This window comes from Hylobates moloch, unplaced genomic scaffold, assembly GCF_009828535.3.
Source record: "Hylobates moloch isolate HMO894 unplaced genomic scaffold, HMol_V3 SCAFFOLD_19, whole genome shotgun sequence".
NCBI lineage: Eukaryota > Metazoa > Chordata > Mammalia > Primates > Hylobatidae > Hylobates > Hylobates moloch.
The window spans coordinates 75,457,966-75,481,120 of NW_026652294.1; the positions used below are offsets into that span (position 1 = coordinate 75,457,966).

General features: G+C 36.8%; 1 protein-coding gene across 18 annotated transcripts in view; it reads left to right on the plus strand.

Annotated features, from left to right (window-relative positions):
* The window catches only part of RFX3 (regulatory factor X3), a 315,107-nt gene that overhangs the window by 277,395 nt on the left and 14,557 nt on the right, over nucleotides 1–23,155 (plus strand). For 17 of the 18 annotated variants that reach the window (XR_009211123.1, XM_058431608.1, XM_058431617.1 and 14 more), the window contains 2 exons: nucleotides 1,731–1,939; nucleotides 11,061–11,214. Coding sequence is in view for 17 of the 18 variants with exons in the window: in XM_058431608.1 (XP_058287591.1) it covers nucleotides 1,731–1,939; nucleotides 11,061–11,214 (363 nt within the window). In the remaining variant the exon portion in view is untranslated. Of the gene's footprint in view, nucleotides 1–1,730; nucleotides 1,940–11,060; nucleotides 11,215–12,792; nucleotides 13,592–23,155 lie in introns of those variants that run through there. The other variant, XM_058431619.1, reaches the window with a different exon arrangement.

Below are 23,155 nucleotides of genomic sequence, written 5' to 3' on the forward strand. Positions count from 1 at the left end.
ATTTAAGTATGTATAAGCATGTAATAATATAAAATGTATGTATAAATATATGAGTATTTTATAATACAAATATATATTTAAAATATAAATGTATGCATGAATAATATAGTGTATGTATATATGATAATATATGCATAAATTATTTATATATGCATGTGAAAAGTTTGAAAGGTACATACATCAATATGCTGTAATTTCTTACTGTTGCCATTTTAAGTATTCTTAATGTTTTGTTCCTTTGTTGCTTATTTGTATTTACAGTTTTTTCTACTTACAGTTTTTAAATATTTCACTTAAAATATTTAAAAGTGGTATTCAGAAGGTAACATCTGAATGGATTTATGATTAATTAGATAAGAGGAAAAAAGACAGTGAATAGTATCATCAGCTGAGATATAGAAGAAACAGTAGGTTTCCCTGGGAAAATAAAATAAGTTGAGTTTGGGGCATTTTGCATTTGAAGTGCCTCCAGGTTGAAATGTCCCTTGAATAGGTAAAGTCTGTATGATCAGGAGAGATACTGGAAATAGAAGATGGAGATAATGGATTTATTCAGTTGAAGTTGTTAAGTTGAATGAACTTGTTTTTTGAGAGCATATAGAAAAAAAAGCTATAGACACCCTTTTGAGAAAAATACATATATATTCACAAGGTTTTATTAGGAGCCTCACAGACACTTCTCCAAAGAAATCTATCTTGACAAAATTATTTGGACACAATGAACCCAGCTTAAAATTTTTCAGTAAATTTCATTTCTTTAATTTTATGCTTAGGGAAACTGAGGCCCACATAAATTAATTGCTTAAGGTTAGTTTTGTTTATTCAGGACCTAACACCTATGTCTTCTCATTCCCAGTCAAATATTACATTACCAAAGAATTATGTTTTGCCTTGAGCAAATAGGTTTTTTTAATCTTAAAATACAACATAGCACTGGAAACATCACAATACTTACGGCAACCACTGAAAAGTAGCCTTAAAAGTTCCTATTTTCATTGCTGTTACCAAACATTTCCCAACCAGAACCAGAAGGAAAATTGCAATAATCACAGTTTTTGGCAGGAAGCATGTCTACATTTTCTCAAGAGTTTTTGTTGTTGTTGTTATTGTTGTTTTCATTTCTCTGAATTAATTTGCATTCATAGCTTTGCCTTGATAGCCCTTGAGATTTCTGTTCCCAATCCATAAAACTCACAGCAGCATATGCTTCTACCTAGTACCATTCAGTGTTTGTTTCTGTTTTAATCTTGAGGGGACCTCTTTGGGCCAATTTTATCTATTTATCTGTCTGACTTACCCTAAATCTTCTCAAATAAATTGGTTTTAAAGTTTTATCTGATGGGGAACAAAAAGACAACTTCTGAAAGCAGTATGAAAGCTGAATAGAATGAAAGACCCTGCCTACTGTAGATTCAGACTTCTATTTTTTGAAGTAATCATGTATTTTAGTCTTTTACACAGACTAGTTAATGTAGAAAAACCAAATGATACTTACATGTGACATCACTTTCATATGTACCAGAGTGAGCAACGAGAAATATTCATCCCTTAAAACTGATCAAGATTGTGTTACCCTAACAATTGACAAGTAGTTGTTTATTTTCTGGATTCATTTAACTGTGTGAAGCTTTTATTATAATTTTCTGTTCTTGCATCTAGTGTGTGTGCTGGCGTTCAATGAAAGGATGCTGAATTGAACTTTTCCTTTGCTTTCTGTGTTACTGTCTCAGGAGCAGGCTTCCTGGGTGTGCCAGTGTGATGACAACATGGTTCAGAGACTAGAAACAGACTTCAAGATGACTCTTCAGCAGCAGAGCACCCTGGAGCAGTGGGCTGCGTGGCTTGACAATGTGATGATGCAAGCACTGAAACCCTATGAAGGAAGACCCAGTTTTCCTAAAGCCGCCAGGCAATTTCTGCTAAAATGGTCTTTCTACAGGTATCATCTAGGTTTTTCCTAGGCCTTCTTCTTCATATTCTGCAAATATGTGTGTATATGTGTGTGTGTATGCTTCTGTGACAAAAGAAAAGAAAGGAATAAAGACTTTAGTTTGTGGAAACTCCCTGTTACAACTACCTTCAACCCAACTCAGTGATTACAACATCATAGAAATGTACCAGGAAACTTAGAGAAATAAACTTTCTGCTAGGAAAAGAAATCTCTTGCGCAAAGCCCTAGATGTCCTCAGATGGGAACATCTGAGATTCCAGTCTACATAATGTGTTCAGCAATAATCAGAAAAGGGCTACTGTCCTCCCTCTTGCAACATACATTATTTAGGCTTCTTTCTTGAGGCCTAACACTAGTCTCCTTTTTGTTCTCTGTTTAGTGATGTTCAGAATGTGGTCCCTAAACCAGTAGCATCACTATCAATTGGAAACATATTAGGAATGCAAATTCTTAGCACCTCCTCCAAATCTACCTATATCAGAACCTGTAGAGGTAAGGCCCAGCAATTTATGTTTTAAAAAGTACTTCAGTTGATTCTGATGCATACCCAGAACTATCTATTTAACTTCTTAATTTTATCAGTTATAACTGTTTTCAAACCTGGCTGCACATCAGAATTAATGTAAAAAAAAAAAAAAAGAAACAAATCCTAGGTGCCTCCCAAGACCTACTAAATCAAAATCTTGGTTGTTAAGAGATAGTGATTATTGGCTGGGCACGGTGGCTCATGCCTGTAATCCCAGCACTTTGGGAGACTGAGGCGGGTGGATCACGAGGTCAGGAGATCGAGACCATCCTGGCTAACACGGTGAAACCCTGTCTCTACTAAAAATACAAAAACAAAATTAGCGGGACATGGTGGCAGTCGTCTGTAGTCCCAGCTACTCGGGAGGCTAAGGCAGGAGAATGGCGTGAACCCAGAAGGCAGAGCTTGCAGTGAGCCGAGATCGTGCCACTGCACTCCAGCCTAGGCGACAGAGTGAGACTCCGTGTCAAAAAAAAAAAAAAGAGAGAGAGAGCAATTAGGAATGAGGATAATCAGGATTTTTTTCACAAAGCTCTCCTGGTGATTCTAATGATCGCCAGTAATCTAGTAGACAGTAACATAGCTTATTAATAATATAAATCACTTTTTGACTAAAATAGTATAGATAAGAGACGTGTATTTTTGTAGGCATAGAAGCACCCAGAAGGAAAGGGCTTTCTGATTACATGACATATATCAAATGATGGGATGAGCTGTTGACCATAACTCCGCCACAAAGATTAAAAACAGCATTTATGGCCGGGCGCGGTGGCTCACGCCTGTAATCCCAGCACTTTGGGAAGCCGAGGCAGGCGGGTCACGAGGTCAGGAGATCGAGACCATCCTGGCTAACACGGTGAAACCCCGTCTCTACTAAAAATACAGAAAAATTAGCCGGGCGTAGTGGCGGGCGCCTGTAGTCCCAGCTACTTGGGAGGCTGAGGCAGGAGAATGGCGTGAAACTGGGAGGCGGAGCTTGCAGTGAGCCGAGATTGCGCCACTGCACTCCAGCCTGGGCGACAGAGCGAGATTCCATCTCAAAAAAAAACAACAACAACAAAAAAAAACGGACATTTATGACCTTTGTAGGTCAGTGTCTCTACCATATATGTAAGATGGATTTGGCAGATGGAATTCTTTCATGAGTTGGGTAAATTATATTTTTAACTCTGGCATTTGTTCTTGTGGTGAGAGTTCATTTTTTAGCTTCTTTGGATAAAGCTGGCCCCACTGATTTGGCCCTAAGATTAATATCTGCTGTAAAGTATAGGCAGTCTCTAGTGTAGATTCTGTGCAGCCAAGCACGTATCAGAAAGTGGTGGCCACAGGACATACGCCTGACTGTAGCTGTGGCTACACTGTGGTCATCATCTGGACATCAATGGTGAGTCCAAAGCTAGTTGTGAGGAGGGAAAGACTATGAATAAGTAACAGAATGTAGGAACTAATAGTACTTGTGAACTCAGTAAAGCCAGACTATAGGATTTCCATATTGTTTTGACCACCGTTGGTTATAATGATGGCATCAGAGGTCTTTTAATTATGACGATATTTCCTTTGGTCTTATTATAAGTGACTTTTTTCTTTCTCAACTGATTTGGTCCAAATTCTTGTTTCTTAAACTGAAGTAGATGTATAGATCCACATTATATGTTTCATAAGAGTTAAATTATCCTTACATCTTGAAAATAGCTGTCTAGTGTCTAGCCCAGGGTCAAATGCAATGAAAAAAAGCCAGCCAGTTTTTTGCTGTTGTTTCGTTTTTGTTTTTGTAGTGGTACAATTCCACAGTCCTGCCTCTCGTATATTTAATATCTTTAGCCCACATAATTCAAGAAGCACATTATTAAGGTGTTGTCTGGCTCTGTGACCCGCTAGTATGCATCAGCGAAGCCAGTGCTAGGTTTGGATCTGGGTGTTCATGAGAAACGTGTTGATGAGAAATTAAGTTTTCCCTTGATACAGCAGGAGGATTTGAAATGCGTTATCACAGTGTTCTCAAGGTAGATGCAGCAACAGTTGTAGTAATGGTAGAATTAGAAAATTTAATTTGGGAATATTTTTTAAGATTTCAGCCAGGCACGGTGGCTCATGCCTGTAGTCCCAGCTACTCCAGAGGCTGAGGTAGGAGAATGGTGTGAACCCGGGAGGCGGAGCTTGCAGTGAGCAGAGATCGCGCCACCGCACTCCAGCCTGGGCGACAGAGCAAGACTCCATCTTTAAAAAAAAAAAAAAAAAGATTTCAGGTATTTTCCCAGTTGCCCAAGAGTTTTTTATTCATCAAGTTTTTTCCCAGAAAATAACATAAGTGGTATATGTGCTCCATGAATAATTGATGAGACAGCAGTACACTGACTGGCTGTTCCAAAACTTATATGACCAAAGGCAGAGTCCATCCTCTGCATCCAAAAAAGCAAGGTGTTTTTTTTCCCCCTACTGCTTTCTTATGTTACTAGTGTCAGACTTGCCCTTACGTCTACCTGTGGTTGCTTTTTTTTTTTTTTTTCCTATATTTAATTGATGTCATTTTAGAAATACATCCCCGGAGCCTTCATCTCCACAGAGATCTGTTGCAGGTATCTTGAAGGGAGAGAAAATTACTTACTTGTATTTCTTGTTCTCTGCAGATATACAAACCCAGCAGATCATCACTTGCATGCCCTCTGTCCTCCCTGAGTTGAGGATAATTGGCTTGTTATTATTAGATACTATTATGGTTATTATTTTCGTTTAAAAAGACTTGAAGGCGTACAGTTCAGGGCCCCAGAAGGAAAGGCACATTCAGACGGATGCGTACCTCCTGCTGGTAGGCAAAGTCAATAGCTTAGAAACTTAAGCCTTTAATATCTGAACTGTTTTTTACTGAGACATAAGAACATATTGAGTAATGAAAATTGCATTCACAAACTATCAGAGAAGCAGAATTAGAATGTTTTTAAATGTTTTTGGTATTACAGATGCCAGAAATTTATAAATTTGTAAATGCCATTATAAATTTCGCAGTCACATACACAGGCCCTTCATGTTCTGAAATCAGATGCTTAATCTCCTAATTTCTAAAATTTTTTGTATGTATTTACATGCATAGAAATATAGAAATGAACTTGCCGAGAATCACAATAGCAGTTCATATAGCGCTACAAACAGGTTCTGCTCTGAATGGGGGCTCTCTCCTTACCTAACCTGGCTTTCAGCGACTAATGGTGGTTCCCCGGGAGGCAGAAAAAAAAATCACTGCCTTTCTTGGGCAGAATTGGAGAAGTTATATGGGCCATTTCTCAGCTTGTGTGTTTTGGATAACAGAAGAGAGCATTCTTCAGGGCCACCCTGAAGGTCATTCAGATATCCCATTTTTAAAGAGTGGAATGTATAGCTTTGATATTTGGCTTGAAAGTAGGCACAGGGTGCCTAGTTTGCCTACAACTGGACAATATATGAATCTTCCAAAAAGTAATACTCTTTTTTGAATCAACTGTAAGCACTTTTCAAAGAGTGAGTTCACATAAGGATCATAGGTGTGATGTTCTCACCTGAAGGGTGTGATACATCTTCAAACACTCAGAAGAGGCAGGTTGGCTATCGCATGTTAGGACATATATTTCAGTTTCCACACCATGAGTTATAAAGATAAATACACAAAGATATTTCTTGTCCATTATAAAATAATTAACGTTTACAACTCTGATCTTAAAGAGTTGAATTCATGGTAACTTAGCAACAATTCAGTGGAGTCAATTTTACAACATATCTTACAGAAGTCTGAATCGGACAATAGGATTCCAATTAAACTGTTAATTGTGTCATTTAATACTTGGCTTGTAGAGCAGAGGCCTGACACAGAGAGAATAAAGTAGACATAGCGTTAATGATACAATTCAACTGATTCTTTTCTAAACATATGACAATAATTTCATGACATACATGTCAGTATTTTTTAAATAACTAGGTATTATAATTGAGGGTCAATAAATTTTTTTTAAAAACTTCCAACAGAATTTAGTATTACATATGCATTTTATGCTGAAATAAGGTGATTGCCTAACCATCCAAAAGTTTCCAAAACACTCAGAATGAAATCCAAAGGCCTTATCATGGCCTACTAGACCCTACGCAGTCCAGCCACTAGAGTTATCCAGACCCTATCATGTATTCTTCTCTTTGGTCACTGCCTTTCTACCACGTTAGCCTCCTGGCTACTCTTTGAACACAGCAAACAGTTCTGTCTCAAGCTCTTTCATTTGCTCTCCTTTCTGCCAGGAAAACTCTTCACCTGTGTTCATTTCCTCACTTCAATCTAGTTTCTGCTCAGATATCACCTCCTCAGAAAGAATTTTCTAGATACCCCAACTTAAAATGCCTGCCCTCATCACTCTCCAATCTCTGGCCCTGATTTATAAGATCTCTTACTCCTTAACTTCATATTTTTTATCTACTTGTATATTTACTAACTGTCTCACCTAATAGAAGGTGAACTTTTTTGAAATCAAATTTTGTCTGTCTTGTCTGAACCAAGACCCTGCCACAGAGTAGGAACACAATAAATATCTGCTGAACAAACGTGAATTTTATTGGAAAAAGTTGAATTTGCATTTCTCAAATGATATCAGAAACTACTTGTTATGAACATTCTCCTTAGTTGTTCACATGATTTCAAGGTTATTATATTTTAACAGAAGGCTGAGGTGGGCGGATCACCTGAGGTCAGGAGTTCGACACCAGTCTGACCAACATGGAGAAACCCCATCTCTACTAAAAATACAAAATTAGCCAGGCGTGGTGGTGCATGTTTGTAATCCTGGCTACTTGGGAGGCTGAGGCAGGAGAATTGCTTGAACCCAGGAGGCAGAGGTTGCAGTGAGCTGAGATCATGCCATTTCACTCCAGCCTGGGCAACAAGAGCGAGACTCCATCTCAAAAACAAAAAAAGAGAAAGAGAAATACAAAGGCCTAAAATTTGACCTTAGAAATATATAAAGAAAGATTCATTCTGTATCTGTGATATTTATTCCTGAAAAGATTAACATTCACCTGACTCAGTATTGTTTTTCTATATTATTATATAATGAATGACATCTTTTAAAATAAATACTTTTATTATGCAGTTAATATATGCTCACATTAGAAAATGTGGTAAATACAGGCCAGGCATGGTGGCTTGCACCTGTAATCCCAGCTATTTGGGAGGCTGAGGCAGGAGGATCAATTGAGTCCAGGAGTTTGAGACCAGCCTGGGCAACATAGTGAGACCCCATCTCTAACAAAATAAAGTAATTAGCTGAGCATGGTAGCAAGTGCCTATGGGAGGTGAGGAGCGTAAGATCACTGGAACCCAGGAGTTCAGTGCTGCAGTGAACTATAATGGCATCACCGCACCCCAGCCTAGACAATACAGCAAGACCCCCGTCTCTAAAAAAAAAAAGTAATTAATTTTTTAAAAGGATAACCTAGGAAATACAAAAACTTCTACCCAGAAATTACCACTGGTTAAATGTTGCTTTTTGGGTTAAATAAAATTGGGATCCAGTTGTTTACCATAGACTATTTGAGTGTATTTTTCACTTAACATTTTTTATTTGCAATTATATCTTAAGCATTTCTTGCCATTAAATATCTTCAGAAACATAATGTTTAATGTCTTCATACTATTTCATTATGTTTATGCCTCATACATTATTTAAACATTCCCTTATTCTTGAACATTAAGATGGGTTTTGGTGTTTTGATACAGTTTTTAAAAATGCTGTTATGATTATCTTCATATACAATTGTACATATATCTTCAGATAAGTTCAAGTAAAAGGATATAAACATTTAAAGTAACTAATACTAGTTTAATGAAGTGTGTGATCTCAGTGCTAATAAAGTATTAAATATTCCAGTTCACTTGGGGGTAGGAATTTTTTGACGTATGGAGTGTTTTTATGTAAATGAGCCCATATGTCTTGCTTCAACTAAACCATTATATTATAAACATCTTTCTATGTTACTACTTATGTCTACTTCATTTTTTTAATGATTGCATAAAATTCTATATCTAGATGAGCCATAACTTGTTTAATCAGCATCCTACTAGATTATCTTTTTAATGATATTTACTTTCTCCTCCTAGTTCCTCACTAGTACAGATATTGTGCTGCAGTTGTGACTATCTCTGGTCATTTGTGTAAATTTCTGGAATTAGATTGCTGGGTCAAAGGTTTTGACATTTTAAATTTTGACAAATACCGCCAAATTTCCCTCTACAAAAGTTTTATGAATTTATATTCGTAGAGACAGTAAAGGAGAGTTTTTCCAAACCAACTATAACATTGGGTCTTTTAATCTCTGACAGCTGTATAGATTATATAGGGTATCTTACTTTAATTTTCATTTCTTTAGTTCCAAATAAAATTAGTCATGTTTTTGTATGTTTGTTAGGCATTTGTCTTATACTTTAAATTTTTAAAATTTGAAAATTTTAAATAATTGCTGTCTTTCTTCAGCAAGATAAATGCAAGTAGGAGCAAATATTCTGTTCATGCTTTACTTTAAAACTCATTTATTTCAAGTCTCTGTTAGTATGGGTAAAAATGTTGCGTAACATTTTCTTTTTATTTTTGTGTTGTTTTTGCTTTTTTTTAGCAAGTGATTCACTGCTTTAAAATTTTTTTACCATAGGAATAGAAATATTTATTTTCACATAGCTCTTATATTGTAATCTTATAAATTATTTTTACAAATTGGTGATACGTCACTGAATTTTAGGAAAGACATGGATAGAGTTATATATAGAATTTTGTCATATATGTTGGCATGCAAATGAAAGTATTCATTTATTTTTAATAATTATAGAGTTGTGAACTTAAGGAATTCATTAAAGTAATCAACTCTAAGATATCATTCACTAGACCTACTATTTATGATAATGAATATATTATTAACACTAATGTAGGTAACAGTATGGTTACATTGGTAGTTTTCTTAAGATTTCACATACATTATGTCATTTGACTCTTAGGCTAAACTTTGAACCTTACAAAAAATTATATGATCACATTTGAAATCACATAGTGGTAACCTGGGTCGTCTGTGTAACTTCAAACCCACGCTTATTCTTATTATTTTAGTAAATAGATCTACAGAATTGAGAGGTCCGCTGCCATCATCATATAATAATTACTATTCTTGCCACCATAAATAAATGAGAATGAGAACGTCAGCTTCTCCTATTCTGTGTATTATAATCACAATCACTTATATTTGAATAGCGTTCTAATCATTCGTAAGTTGATTTCACATCCTTTAACTTATTTTATCCTTGAAAAAAGCATGTAAGTTAGATAAGACTAAAGGCAATGTTTTGTTTTCATGCAAGAGGAAAAACATCTCGGGGAAATGATGTTTTTGAGGTCAATAGTCAATGAAGAGACAGAATCAGAATTCAAGGCTTCTGTGTTTCAGATGGACAATGATGATCTGTCACTTGCCAAGTTGAATGCATACACTTTGATGTATTAGTAGCCTCTATTTAAACAAGGTTGAAAAATGAAACAGAAAACAAAAGTACAGTCTTTTGTTTTTCCATTTGCTTGATGTCTTATAATTCTTTACTGTAAAACGAGGCATAGGTGAGATTTTACTTCTTTCTCCTGAGAATACAATGGTTGTTTTAGTGTTCATATGCCAAAAATCTTTAGAAACAGGTCAATAAATGAAAGTGATAAGAAACACACACATACACACACTCACACACACACATCACTCTGATTCTAAATTATGACTATTTTAAGATTTGAAGTGCATGAGCAAGCTTAATGATTGGCATGTTGAAGCCAAGATTTTATTTTGGACTCATTTCCATTTTCAATATAATAGAGTTTATTATTAGTATTTTATTAATATTGCTTATATTTTCATAATATATACATTAAATGTTTGCATTTTCAAAAATAACACATTTCTTAATTGATTTTATTGTGCTTATTTCTAATGTAAATGTGCCTTAATTTAAGTGGAAATCATTAAGAAACTGGAAGCACTTAATCAGTTTGCCTTCCAAGAAAACTTGCTGGAATCCCTGTATATACTTGCCTATATTCTGCATGGTCACATCTGGGAACATTGCTTATTATATTTTGTAAGCTTTGTCTGGCGGAAATACATATTTTTGCTAAGGCATACCGCAGAGGTCATTATCACTGAGAGGGGATAGACTGCCAACCTTCATCAATAAGATTTTTACTCAAGTTGCTTTTTCTTAGGGTAGTGATGAGTGGTCAATCTTTCAGAAATATTTTTTTGTTCAATTCTGATTTATTTGTGAGTTTGATAGAAGCAGCAGACTTGCCTATGATAGTAAAATGACTTTTTCCATTAAGACTATCTATCTTTAGTAAGGATCAAGTCTTGGTGAGGATTACCTCTTTATCATTCTATTTAAATGAGTTGCAACTGCTTTCAATAATGAAATGCTTTCGTGACAGGTTTTATACTATACCAACCATATAGACTCCCAGCTTGACTTTTTTTTAAGAGGAAAAATAGGTAGAATGCTAATTCTTGTCACTAATATTAGCTGCATATATGTCTTTTCTCTTGGAACAGCTCAATGGTTATTCGAGACTTAACCTTACGCAGTGCTGCTAGCTTTGGCTCCTTCCACCTGATCCGTCTACTCTACGACGAATATATGTTTTACTTAGTAGAACATCGTGTTGCTCAGGCAACAGGAGAGACTCCTATAGCAGTCATGGGTGAGGTAAGAGAGGCTAAAAGAGCTGTGACCCACTGGGTTATTAAAAACAAACCAGAATTACACTTCAGTCTAAATATATTAATTATTGGTTAAAACCATGGTTCCTGACCAAGTCAGCCTCAGACCCAGGAGGGGCTGTGGAGTTATTGCAAGAGTTCCTTAAATTCCTCTGTTCTTATGTGCTTAATCAAAAGATTCTAAAATTGTGGATTATATCATGTGAAAGTCCATGGAATGTCTATGTTATGCAGGTACCTATGTAAAAGAAAAACTTGAGAACCACTGGAATATGAAAAATATTTTGAGTGGGAAAAAGATTGATGCTCCTGATAAAGCGAAGGGCTAGGAATACAGTGGAAAAGGTTAAATATGTATTGTGTAGACTCTTTTTCCCAGTCTCCAAGAACAAAGTAAATGATTCTGTTTTAGAAGGATAAAAATGGTAATGATGATAACTGACATTTTTTGGACACTTACTATGTGCGAGGCACAGTTCTGTGTTTTTTACATGTAATAAAGCACTTCATGCAAGTCTTTGAGATAGGTTCTACTTTATTCTATTTTACAATAAGCATCCGAGGTTTATGCAGAAAGCTAAGGCACAGAAAGGTTAAATGATTACTCAGCTAAAAAATGGTAGAGATTTTTTTTCAAACACCTTCTGTTTTTCAAACCCATGCTTCTAACCACTAACGATGTGAGGGGGAAAATTGTCTTCTTCAGAATTTCTGAATAGTAATCAAAATGGCTTATCAAAAAGCTAAAACTCTGAATATAAACAAGGGCTGGTTAATATAATGAAGAATAGATGCAAATGCTCAAATGGTTCAGCACTGGCTTATTTCATTATATTGAATGCAGGAGGCGGGGGTAGTTTATACCTTGTTGAATTATACCAGATTATTAAATGTGACAAATTACCCAAGGCGGTAAAAAAGACATGTTCACTTTTAAGCTATGTGCTTATATAAAGAGTGAAAACAGATACTATTCAATGCTTTTCCTAGTTTAATATAATAAGGTATAAATAAAAATACATTAAAATGCTTGAAGGACCTCCCTAATGTTCTAGTATAAATAAAATGCATGTCAAACTTGTCTAGAAGGTCAGTTGAAATATTCATCTTTTCCACTTCTTTAAAACCCCTTGCTGTATACCAATCTAACTGTCTGTATGATGTTCCCTGATGATGATTAAGCTTAAATGATGCCAAATATATGTGTGAAATTAAGCAGGAATCACTGTGGCTTTTCACTGTAAGCAGGACCTCATGTGACCAAAACAACCTGGACTTTTCTTATATTTGACTTCACCTCATTGCCTCTTTCTTTAGTTGTTTTATAGATGCCTTGTTGGAAAATGCCCAGTTAGCACGTGGACTCAGTACTCTAAAATTTCTTAACTCAGAGTTCAAGACTTAAGAAATGGACCTTGCCTTTTAGTATACTTAACACATTTGCCACTACCTCATATGCTCAAGGACTTCTTTAACAAGATAAACAGGGCAATGTGGCGGGGCTTCTCATTAACACCATGTGGCTAATCTTGATGCATGGCCTTTGCTTTCCTTGCATCTCTAGGGAACAAAGGCAGTGGACGTGAGCCAGTCACACAATGTGAAGGCTTAGCAACCTCCTGGTATGCTTGCACAGGCGGCAACAGAATTAAAATGGGCTACATAATCTATAGTGCCAACTAACCATTCTAATAGGTATTCTTTTTTTTTTTTTTTACTACATGTAAACAATCTAAATGAATGTGACAGATTTTACATGAGACAAAGATATATACATAAAATCTAAATAAAAAAACATGGTCAAAGATCTAAGCATACTTCTTGATTTCTTTTTTTAATTTTTTTTTATTATTATTATACTTTAAGTTTTAGGGTACATGTGCACAATGTGCAGGTTTATTACATATATATCCATGTGCCATGTTGGTGTGCTGCACCCATTAACTCATCATTTAGCATTAGTTATATCTCCTAATGCTGTCCCTCCCCCTTCCCCCCACCCCACAACAGTCACCAACGTGTGATGTTCCCCTTCCTGTGTCCATGTGTTCTCATTGTTCAGTTCCCACCTATGAGTGAGAACGTGCACTGTTTGGTTTTTTGTCCTTGCGATAGTTTACTGAGAATGATGTTTTCCAGTTTCATCCATGTCCCTACAAAGGACATGAACTCATCATTTTTTATGGCTGCATAGTATTCCATGGTGTATATGTGCCACATTTTCTTAATCCAGTCTATCGTTGTCGGACATTTGGGTTGGTTTCAACTCTTTGCTATTGTGAATAGTGCCGCAATAAACATACGTGTGCATGTGTCTTTATAGCAGCATGATTTACAGTCCTTTGGGTATATACCCAGTAATGGGATGGCTGGGTCAAATGGTATTTCTAGTTCTAGATCCCTGAGGAATCGCCACACTGACTTCCACAATGGTTGAACTAGTTTACAGTCCCACCAACAGTGTAAAAGTGTTCCTATTTCTCCACATCCTCTCCAGCACCTGTTGTTTCCTGACTTTTTAATGATGGCCATTCTAACTGGTGTGAGATGGTATCTCACTGTGGTTTTGATTTGCATTCCTCTGACGGCCAGTGATGATGAGCATTGTTTCATGTGTCTTTTGGCTGCATAAATGTCTTCTTTTGAGAAGTGTCTGTTCATGTCCTTCGCCCACTTTTTGATGGAGTTGTTTGTTTTTTTCTTGTAAATTTGTTTGAGTTCATTGATTTCTTTGCTTACTCAGTTTATAGGAAAGCCCTTTGACCTGCCTATGCTCATCCATTATTTACCCCAAAAGGCAAATTCAGACTAATTTTATAGGTTTGATCTCCCCGTACAGCAGTGATGCCTCATACACCTGTTTGCTCTCATAGATCTATTGGCCATGGTCATACTATCATATCTAAAATTTCTTGATTTGGGGAAAAGGAGAAAGAAATTCAAAAAATAAAAAGTCTGTTTTCTCATGTTCTCCTCACATTATCCTAAGCCTACCTTCTCCTGGTCCCTTGGGTGACTTCCTTTTCCGATCACCAAATCCAGACCTGCCTATGTACATAGTGGGAGTAACACATCGGGCCAAAATCCATTGAAATCCATAAAAATCACCGTGCACTCCCAGTCACAGCAAATGGTTTGGAATAATGAGTAACAATAGCAATCACAAAGATAATAATGATTGTCACTATTTATTGAGAGCATATTATATACTCAATGAAAATAATAGTCTTGCTGTATCTACTTATGGCTCTTTCTCAGTAAATGGCGCCACGATCCTCCCAGTTGATTATACTAGACACGTGAGCACTCCCTTTTTATGTCCGTCTATCTTGACTTCCATCTCCAACCAATTACCAAGTTCTGTTTCTCAAATCCCTCAGTGTGCAGTCAGTATCGTGTTATGAAAATGCAAAGCTGACTGTGTCATCCCCCACCTGAAACCCTTCAGTGGCTTTCCCTTGTGTTACTAACATGAGCTCTTGCATGATCTGGCCCTGCCCCTCTGATCAACGTCGGCCTCCCACTTCCTGCTCTTTCTGTTGCAATCACAGTGGCCTTTTCTCTGTTCTCATTCACTAAGGTTTTCTCATCCTTGGACTACTGCATGAATGGTTCTTTCTACCTGGAAGCCTCTGCCCATCTCCCCATGCCCATACTAACTCCTACTTCATGTTGTAAAAATCAGTTTCTCAGGGAGACTCAGTTACTCCAGAATACCTTAAATAGTTCAAGTCTTTGTGATTTGTACTTTTACTTGTCATTCTAGAAGCTCCAGAATACTAATTGCACAGTTCTTTGTTTGATTTGTATAATCAAAGATGTAATACCTGGAAACAATAAAGGACTTTGAGTCAGAAGTGAATTCTACTTCTAGCTCTGTCTATTAGCATAATTTTGGGCAAATCACGTTGACTTGTGTTGCACTCTAGACTTCTGATCTCTGAAATTGATTTATCATTTACTAACAAGTTTTTCATGTGCAGATACTCTATGCCAAAGCTATCATGTTTGGGATATAATGATGAACAAAATGGATTTTTACCCTGCCTTCGAGGAGCTTTGATTTCAAGTGGGGGATATATATTTACATAGTCACATAACTATAGCTGCAAACTTTGTTAAGTGCTTTGAAGGAAAATTAAAGGGATATAAGAATGCTTAAAGCTTGAGGCCCTAAATCTAGCCTGGGAGGACCAGGGAAGTCTTTCCCAAGGAAGTAATGTTTAAGATAAGAACTAAAGGACAAAAGATGTTAACTCTGTGAAGAAAGAATCTGAAGGTAAGGGGTGAAAAACACCCCAGGCACAGGGGAATGTGCACAGGTCCTGACAGAGGTGGGAGGGAGCACAGCCGAGGTGAAGTTTTCCTGGGAAACCTAACGTTCAAGCACCAGGGAGACCAAAGAAACACTGTCAAATGCAACAGACAAGAGGAAAAATTGAATTAGGATAAAAAGTCAAAATTTCAATTGAAGCTAACACCTACATAGCAGTTGTGTCCCAGGTACTGTTCTAAGTGCCATATATATATGTTAATAACTCACCACAGATCTATCAGTGGCTACTATTATTACACCTATTTTACAGATGATGAAATGAGAGGCTGGGCTTGGTGGCTCACGCCTGTAATCCCAGCACTTTGGGAGGCCAAGGCGGGTGGATCACCTGAGATCAGGAGTTCGAGAACAGCCTAACCAATATGGTGAAACTCTGTCTCTACTAAAATTACAAAAAAAATTAGCCGGGCGTGGTGGCATGTGCCTGTAGTCGCAGCTACTCGGGAGGCTGAGACCAGGAGAATTGCTTGAACCCGGGAGGTGGAGGTTGCAGTGAGCCAAGGTCACGCCACTGCACTCCAGCCTGGGCGACAAAGCGGGACTCCATCTCAAAAAAATAAATAAATAAAAAATAAAAAAAAAAGAAGAAGAAGTGAGACATAGAACCAAAAAGTAACTTGCCCAAGGTCACATAACCACTAAATTGTGAAATCAGGTTCTGAAACCATGCAGTCTGGCACCAAAGTCCTTGCTGTTAATCTACCACGCTTATGACCTGCTACAGATTGGAGTAGGAACAATTTCAAGGGCAAACCTGCAAAATAGTCACAAACGTTGCTGGGCATTTGTTTTGCCTTTATAGGTGCTTGCTTTGGAAAAGATGTCAGTTAAATAGTTTCATAAGCAAGCAAAAAGACTTTCCTTTTAAAGTGACTTAAGAATAATGAATGCATCTTTTCAATAATGTGAACTCAGTTTTACTGAGTTTTAAAATTAGCATTACTTACATTATTTGAGCAGGCAGACAGGAAAGAACAGCACGTTTTACATATAAACAAAATATACAAGCATACAAACTATTACTTTTGAATTCACTGTAATACTGTCATTTCAATGTTATAAATGTTGTTGGTGTTATTGAAATAAAGACTGATATACAATGGACTCCCCTAAACTAGAAACAGCTTCACAGTCCCAAAAAGTTTTCCTGTAAATGTCAGTATGCCACTACATTAATACTGCCTAGTAAATTATTTAAAGCATATGCAATTTTAGAGTTACTTTTTTTTTTTTTGCCTAAATGATAAAAAGGAAACAATTTATTTATTGCTAAAATTTATATAATTTTTAAATTTTCATTTAAATGTTATAAATTTGTCCACAAGCTTTCTGGCAGTGGTGAAATTTTAAGAGTAGGAATAAAATAAAATAAATGAGTTGCATCTGTTTACATATCTGTTAAATAAACAATTTTAAAAATCATAAAGCTTTCCATACAACTCTGACCAGACAAATTGAGCAGAAAAATGTCCTTTTATTCAAATGTTATGGCTGTTTAGAATCTTTCTGCTTTATCTCTTTAAAACATAAATAGTCCATTAATCACTGAATCTTTAAAATTTTTATTGCTTCATAAAATAATTTTGTTACAAACCTTTTAATAATCTATTAAATATGTCTAAATTCTTTTAATCATAATTTAATTATACTTAATATTATATCTAAGCCACCTCTTTAGCCATTTTCAAAGAGAAACCAGTAGAGTCTTTAAGTGTTCAATTGTGAGTATCAATATAGAAAAGATAATATTTCAGTAATATTTTTAGAGAAAAATTTAACCTTGGATTCATCAAAATTGATGTACTCAGTTAATTTTTTTGGAAGGAAAAATTCTTCAAAACCTAAAAACTGAAGAAGAACAATAATAATTGAACATGTAAGCTTTTGGGATAAAAGCTCAGTGAAAGAATTCTATTTGCTGGAAGTAGAATTACATTCATAGTAAACAAGTATTGGTGCTTAAAGTAAAATCAAACCAAAGAAACAAATTTTAGCAAGCATTGTGCTAGTGTAACTAGGGAATACACTTTAAATGTGCCTGTTGAACAACAGACTTGTTACAACAGAGTGTTTTAAAAGGAAAGAATATTATCACAAGTCGGGATAGTTTGCAGGGAAAAAAAAATCAATCTTGGAACAGTAGTAGCTTAGAAAATGTAAGGAATACTTGTCAAAAGTTATATTGTTGATTGTTATTTGTAGTAAAGCTTGTTATTTACTATATTAGTATTTTTCTAATTGAGGGCAGGCCTTGTGCCAATCACCATGCTAGATGTCTTACATTCTTATTTAATAGTGACTGAAACCTTGCAAAAGATCTCTTAGTATTCCTATTTCACCAGTGAGGAAAAGAGAAATTGAAAGTTTCCCCAAATCAAAACTAGCAAGTGGTAGAACTAACTTTAGAAAGTAGGACTGCCTCATTTCAAATAGTCAAATGGGATGGGCTTAATCTATATTTCAGTTTTTCACCATATAAATTATTATAGTTTCAGAATAGGAACTATGTGCAACTCCCCCAAACACATAAACACATAGACACACATTTTCTCTCTGACAATCACAAGCCAGGTGCCTAGCTTATAAGTTTTTATTATTTTGTTTCAGAGTTTCTTTTCCTCTGCCTTACAGGATGCCTCTTAATACTCTTGCCATCTTTTCCCCTTACACTTTTTGTTAGTAGATGTTTAGAATATGAAAACTAAATGGAATATTAGTCTAAGCAAATTGCGTTTGGAAAACTAAATCTGCCAGAAAATAACAAATTACACCCTAGAGCTCCTGTACACCCATCCTTAGACCAGACCTAAATCAAACATGTTTTTAAAGAAGTCGTAGTTTGGTTTTAGTTGTAAATCTGCTCATCTACATTAGCACAATTTCTGACAACTTGAAAATAAATTATAAAAGTGACCCCAAAGTTCCCGAGAATTGGCTCCGTGTCCCATTTTTTCTTCCTTTTTCCTTTTTTGTCATTCTATTCATTTCTCTTCTTGGATTTGAGAAAGGAATCTGTTGACTCAGCAGCCCAGGGCTATGGTTCTTTCCCTCTGGGATCCCTGCTCATTAGCTTCCTATGCATGGCTTTCTTCCCTGCTGGCTCTGGGCTATAATCTCTCCTCTCATCCTCTTCAGGGAATGGAGAAAATTTGTTTATAACTGTGATCTAAACATAATCACACAATAGGTACCCTAAAAATAGGCTGAGGCAGGAGAATGGCGTGAACCCGGGAGGCGGAGCTTGCAGTGAGCCGAGAGCGCGCCACTGCACTCCAGCCTGGGCGACAGAGCGAGACTCCGTCTCAAAAAAAAAAAAAAAAAAATAGTCACTCAAGGAAGGAAGTACAAAGGACAGACTACCAATTGATAGGACGTCTTCTTGGATTTCATGATTGATACACTAGATTTCTTTACTCTGGGCAAAAAAAAACCTCCTAGACCAAAAAGTGTACCTTCTCCTTAGAAAGTGCCTGTCAATACTATTTCAGAGAAATACTATGAAGTTGGACTTTTGTAGGTGCTTACAACGACAGCAGTTTTCCTAAAGAGCTTAGAAGTGGGGAAATAAACCAAAACAGAAGTTGAAGACTTTTTAAAATATTTCAAGGACTAAAATGGTCACTGTAGACATCAGGAGAGAAATCTCAGCACACAGTCCTCTTCAGCAAAGTCCACCGCTAAGTTATTCGTTTAGTAAAGAGTTTGTCAGGTAGCACTGCAGCCATTTGGGCAGACCCAACCAGAGAAAAAGATTCCCTGGCATAGAGTAAGCATGACGGTGCCACCTACTGGCCACTTTGCCACACTCTGTCATCCTGTGCCTAGCCCAAGTGGCTCTGGCTTTAAAATTGTCTTTATGGTGATTTTGCTCTCAACCACAGGTGAAGATAGTGGTTGCTGACCCCCTGATAAATAAATAGCTCTTGTTTGGGATAGGCAAATTCCTAAACTCACAGGAATTGTTTTCTTTCTTTATACCATCCTTATGTAAAATATACTACCATAAAATGTCATAAAAATTAGAGATTCTCTGCAAGAATATGGGCCTTATGTGATGATAATACAAGCACTTCAAACCTGATTGATGCCTGTTGTGAAGGTTTTCTTAGTACAAAGGAAACATGTTTCTATACTGCCACTCTGATTGTCTGTCCAGTTAATGATTTCCAGAAAAGAGAAGTGGTATAATCAAAATTAAGATATAGCCCTCTGATAGAATAAATTAATGCTATGCTTTCCTATTAAATAATGTAGGTCTTTTCAAGGGAAGCCAGTGTTAAATTAGGAGCAATGTTCATTCTATTTCCCCAATAGCTTTACTTGCATAAAGGATGTGCTGCCTGGCCCAACCCTGCAATTTGCAGGGCCCAGGATACCATATGTCTAAATATTTTAAAAGTTACGAATCAGACTATAAATAAAGTCTGTTCTATCCACCTACCTTGACAAATATGTCTTGATAACTTGGAAGGCTGAGTTTGGATGTGAAATTCTGTCTCCCCTGAGTTCCATACCTGAAAATATTGACATAGACATAGCCAGCCCGTGTCCCCAGCTTCTGGCCCTAGACTGCTTCATCACTCCCCATCATTTATTATGAACAGCTTTGTGCTCAGATTTGTGGACACCTCAGCCTGGTCTTCAAGTTTTGTCCACCTTTTGCAACAGCTGCCCCTTTTTGGCTGTCTCTTCATGCCTCTGAATGGTAGAGTTGGAGAAGAGACCTGCCAGGGCCTGGAAGGGAACTCAGAGTCACAGGGCAGGGAATTCTAGGGTCTCAGATAAGAAGAGGTGGTATGGGAGGAGAGAGGGAAGCACAGGCTCCAAGAAGTCACATCCAGTTGGCTCTGTGGACTCCTTACGCTGTAGGAAAGGGACGGGCAATGGAAAAGACAAAGCAGAGTTCTCTACAATGTGCCAAAGGCCCCTCTTGCTTTGGCCTTAATGGTGGTGTTAAATGCTCCTGTTTTTGAGACTACTTTTCTCTTCCAAGGCAACTAAGGCCGATATTGTAATCTGAACACTTCACCGCCTGTGCACTCACTCATAAGTGTGTCTTAGACATTTAAACACAATTAGGTACACCTGTTGCTATGTCCCCAAGGCAGGCAAAAAAGCCTGAACAGTTAGAATCATGTTGCCCTGTTTACAGAGTGACCAGTAGCACACATTGCCAGGATAGCTGTCTAGCCCACAACAGCAAGACCAACAGCAACTACAGGCAGGATTTGCCCATGTGCGGAGCAAACTGCCGGAGATCTTGGCCTTCTTAGCAGGTTTCAATAAAAACTATTTAAAGATACATAGAAAAGTACATATACACATACAAAGAAAAGTAACCAAGGAACACAAGGTTTTACCAAATGGAATGTTAATAATCCTTGCAAATATTACAAAACTAGAAATTAAAGTCAGCAATCTTTTCCTCGGTTGTAAAACCATGTATCAATGCTAAATGCAAAATGCTTTGATTTGTTTGGTTCTGGTTTGGGAAACATTTAAAGAAAATAATAATGCTCTGGACTCCTTACATTGAAATTTCAAGATGTTTCTTTTCACCTTCAAAAACATCCAGAATAGCTGCCATTACCTACCTTTTTTGAATCACTTTTATTATCTCAGTTTTTTTTTAATTTGAGATGGACTTTTGCTCTTGTTGCCGAGGCTGGAGTGCAATGGTGATCTCGGCTCACCATGACACAACCTTCACCTCCCGGGTTCAAGCGATTCTCCTGCCTCCCAAGTAGCTGGGATTATAGGCATGTGCAACCATGCGCGGCTAATTTTGTATTTGTATTTTTAGTAGAGATGAGATTTCTCCATGTTGGTCAGGCTGGTGTCACACTCGGGAGTTTGACCTCAGGTGATCCGCCTGCCTCGGACTGATCGCTTTTATTAGCTAAGGTTAATAGAATTGAAATCATAGGAATTTGCAGAGCTATATATTATTTGTAAAATTCGAAATGTTGCAAAGTTCACGCTAAGTATGGAATGCTGAAAAGATAAGCATTGAGTCAGGAAGTTCCAAATCTGCTTGTGAACAATCTTCCTGATTCTCTAGAAAGGGCTTTAAAGGGCCTTATTTCTTCATTGACTTCTTTGAAGAACAGAGAGAAACACTCGGTTAGGCCAAGGTTTACATGCTGATAAGTCATCTGAGTTCATCAGCTATTTCCAGTTGTGTAATCACCCGCATTCCACCAAACACTTGCACACGCAAGCACTTCATCCATTCTCAGGCCAGCCCTTCTCATCGTTATTTGCTGGCTTGAATCATAAATGGCTTGATCAGTGCATAAACTGACTTCTGGCTCCAGTCCTGGATTGAGTTTACAGTGTCAACTTGACGTCAAAGTCCACAGTACCCTTCCATTCTTAGACTGTGCTGCCTGGAATCCCACTTAGCTAGAGGCATTTATTTCATTTTAAAATCACCATCTTCTGACCTTATTATTAAATGGAATTTTACGGTTGTATCAATAGTATTTGAAAATTGAGTTTTAAAGATAATGTGACACGGTAGAAGCACTGTTCTAGCTCCCTTTGCAAACATGGGCAAATTCAGTCCTCATGTTATGAACTGTCTGTTCATATATTGGGAAGTCTAAGGCTCAAAGAGTTTGATTTATCTGGGATCACACAATTTTTTTTTTTTTTTTTTTTTTGAGGCAGGGTCTTGCTTTGTCACCCAAGCTGGAATGCAGTGGCACAATCACAGCTCACTGCAGCCTTGACCTCATGGGCTCAGGCATGGGATCACATAATTGATAGTGGTAGAGTTGGGATTCAAACCCGGGTCAGGCTGGCTCCACTTCTTATGTTGTTCCTCCCATGCTGTGCTCCATGCCTGTATTTAAATTCTCTATTTCCCATTTAGTATCTTTGCAACCTGGGAAAGTTATATATAATATCCTTGCTTGAGTCTTAGTTTTCTCCTCAATAAAATAAGCATAAGGACATTTTTTCATAGGGCTTTTGTGAAGATTAATTTAGGTAGGTAAGTAGAGTAGATAGGCAGGCAGACAGGCACATAGTAGGTTCCTGATCTTTGTTAGTTCCTTCTCCTTCCCCTTTCCATAAATATGTAAATATCTGATAAGTATTTGATCGCCTTCTACTCTGGATTAGATTTTTAAAAATCAATTCTGCATTGACAATCCAAGTAATAATGTATATAATTAGATCATCATTTCTTGGACCATACAAAGATAAACTTAAAGTTGAAATTGATAAAACAGGTAACAAAAAGACACATGAAGGCATTGATAATACTGTACTGCTACTGGGAGAATACCCTGCAAACAATTTTTGAATGTTGAGTCAAATGATTCATGGAATTACAAAGAATCCAACAACATTCTTTGGTATGTAGCCAAAGTGGTAATCAAAGGCAAACTAATTCAATGCTTTGAAAAACACAAATAACAAAATAGAGTGGGGAAACAAGTCAATTATAAAAGAAAATGGGAACATTAGAGAAGAATAAACATAATTAGTTCTAACTAGACAGTCATAGCTAGACTTGAATTAAATCTTAAATAGTAGAAATGAATGAAAGGTTTTATAAGTACTTGTGAAGTGGAGAGAAAGG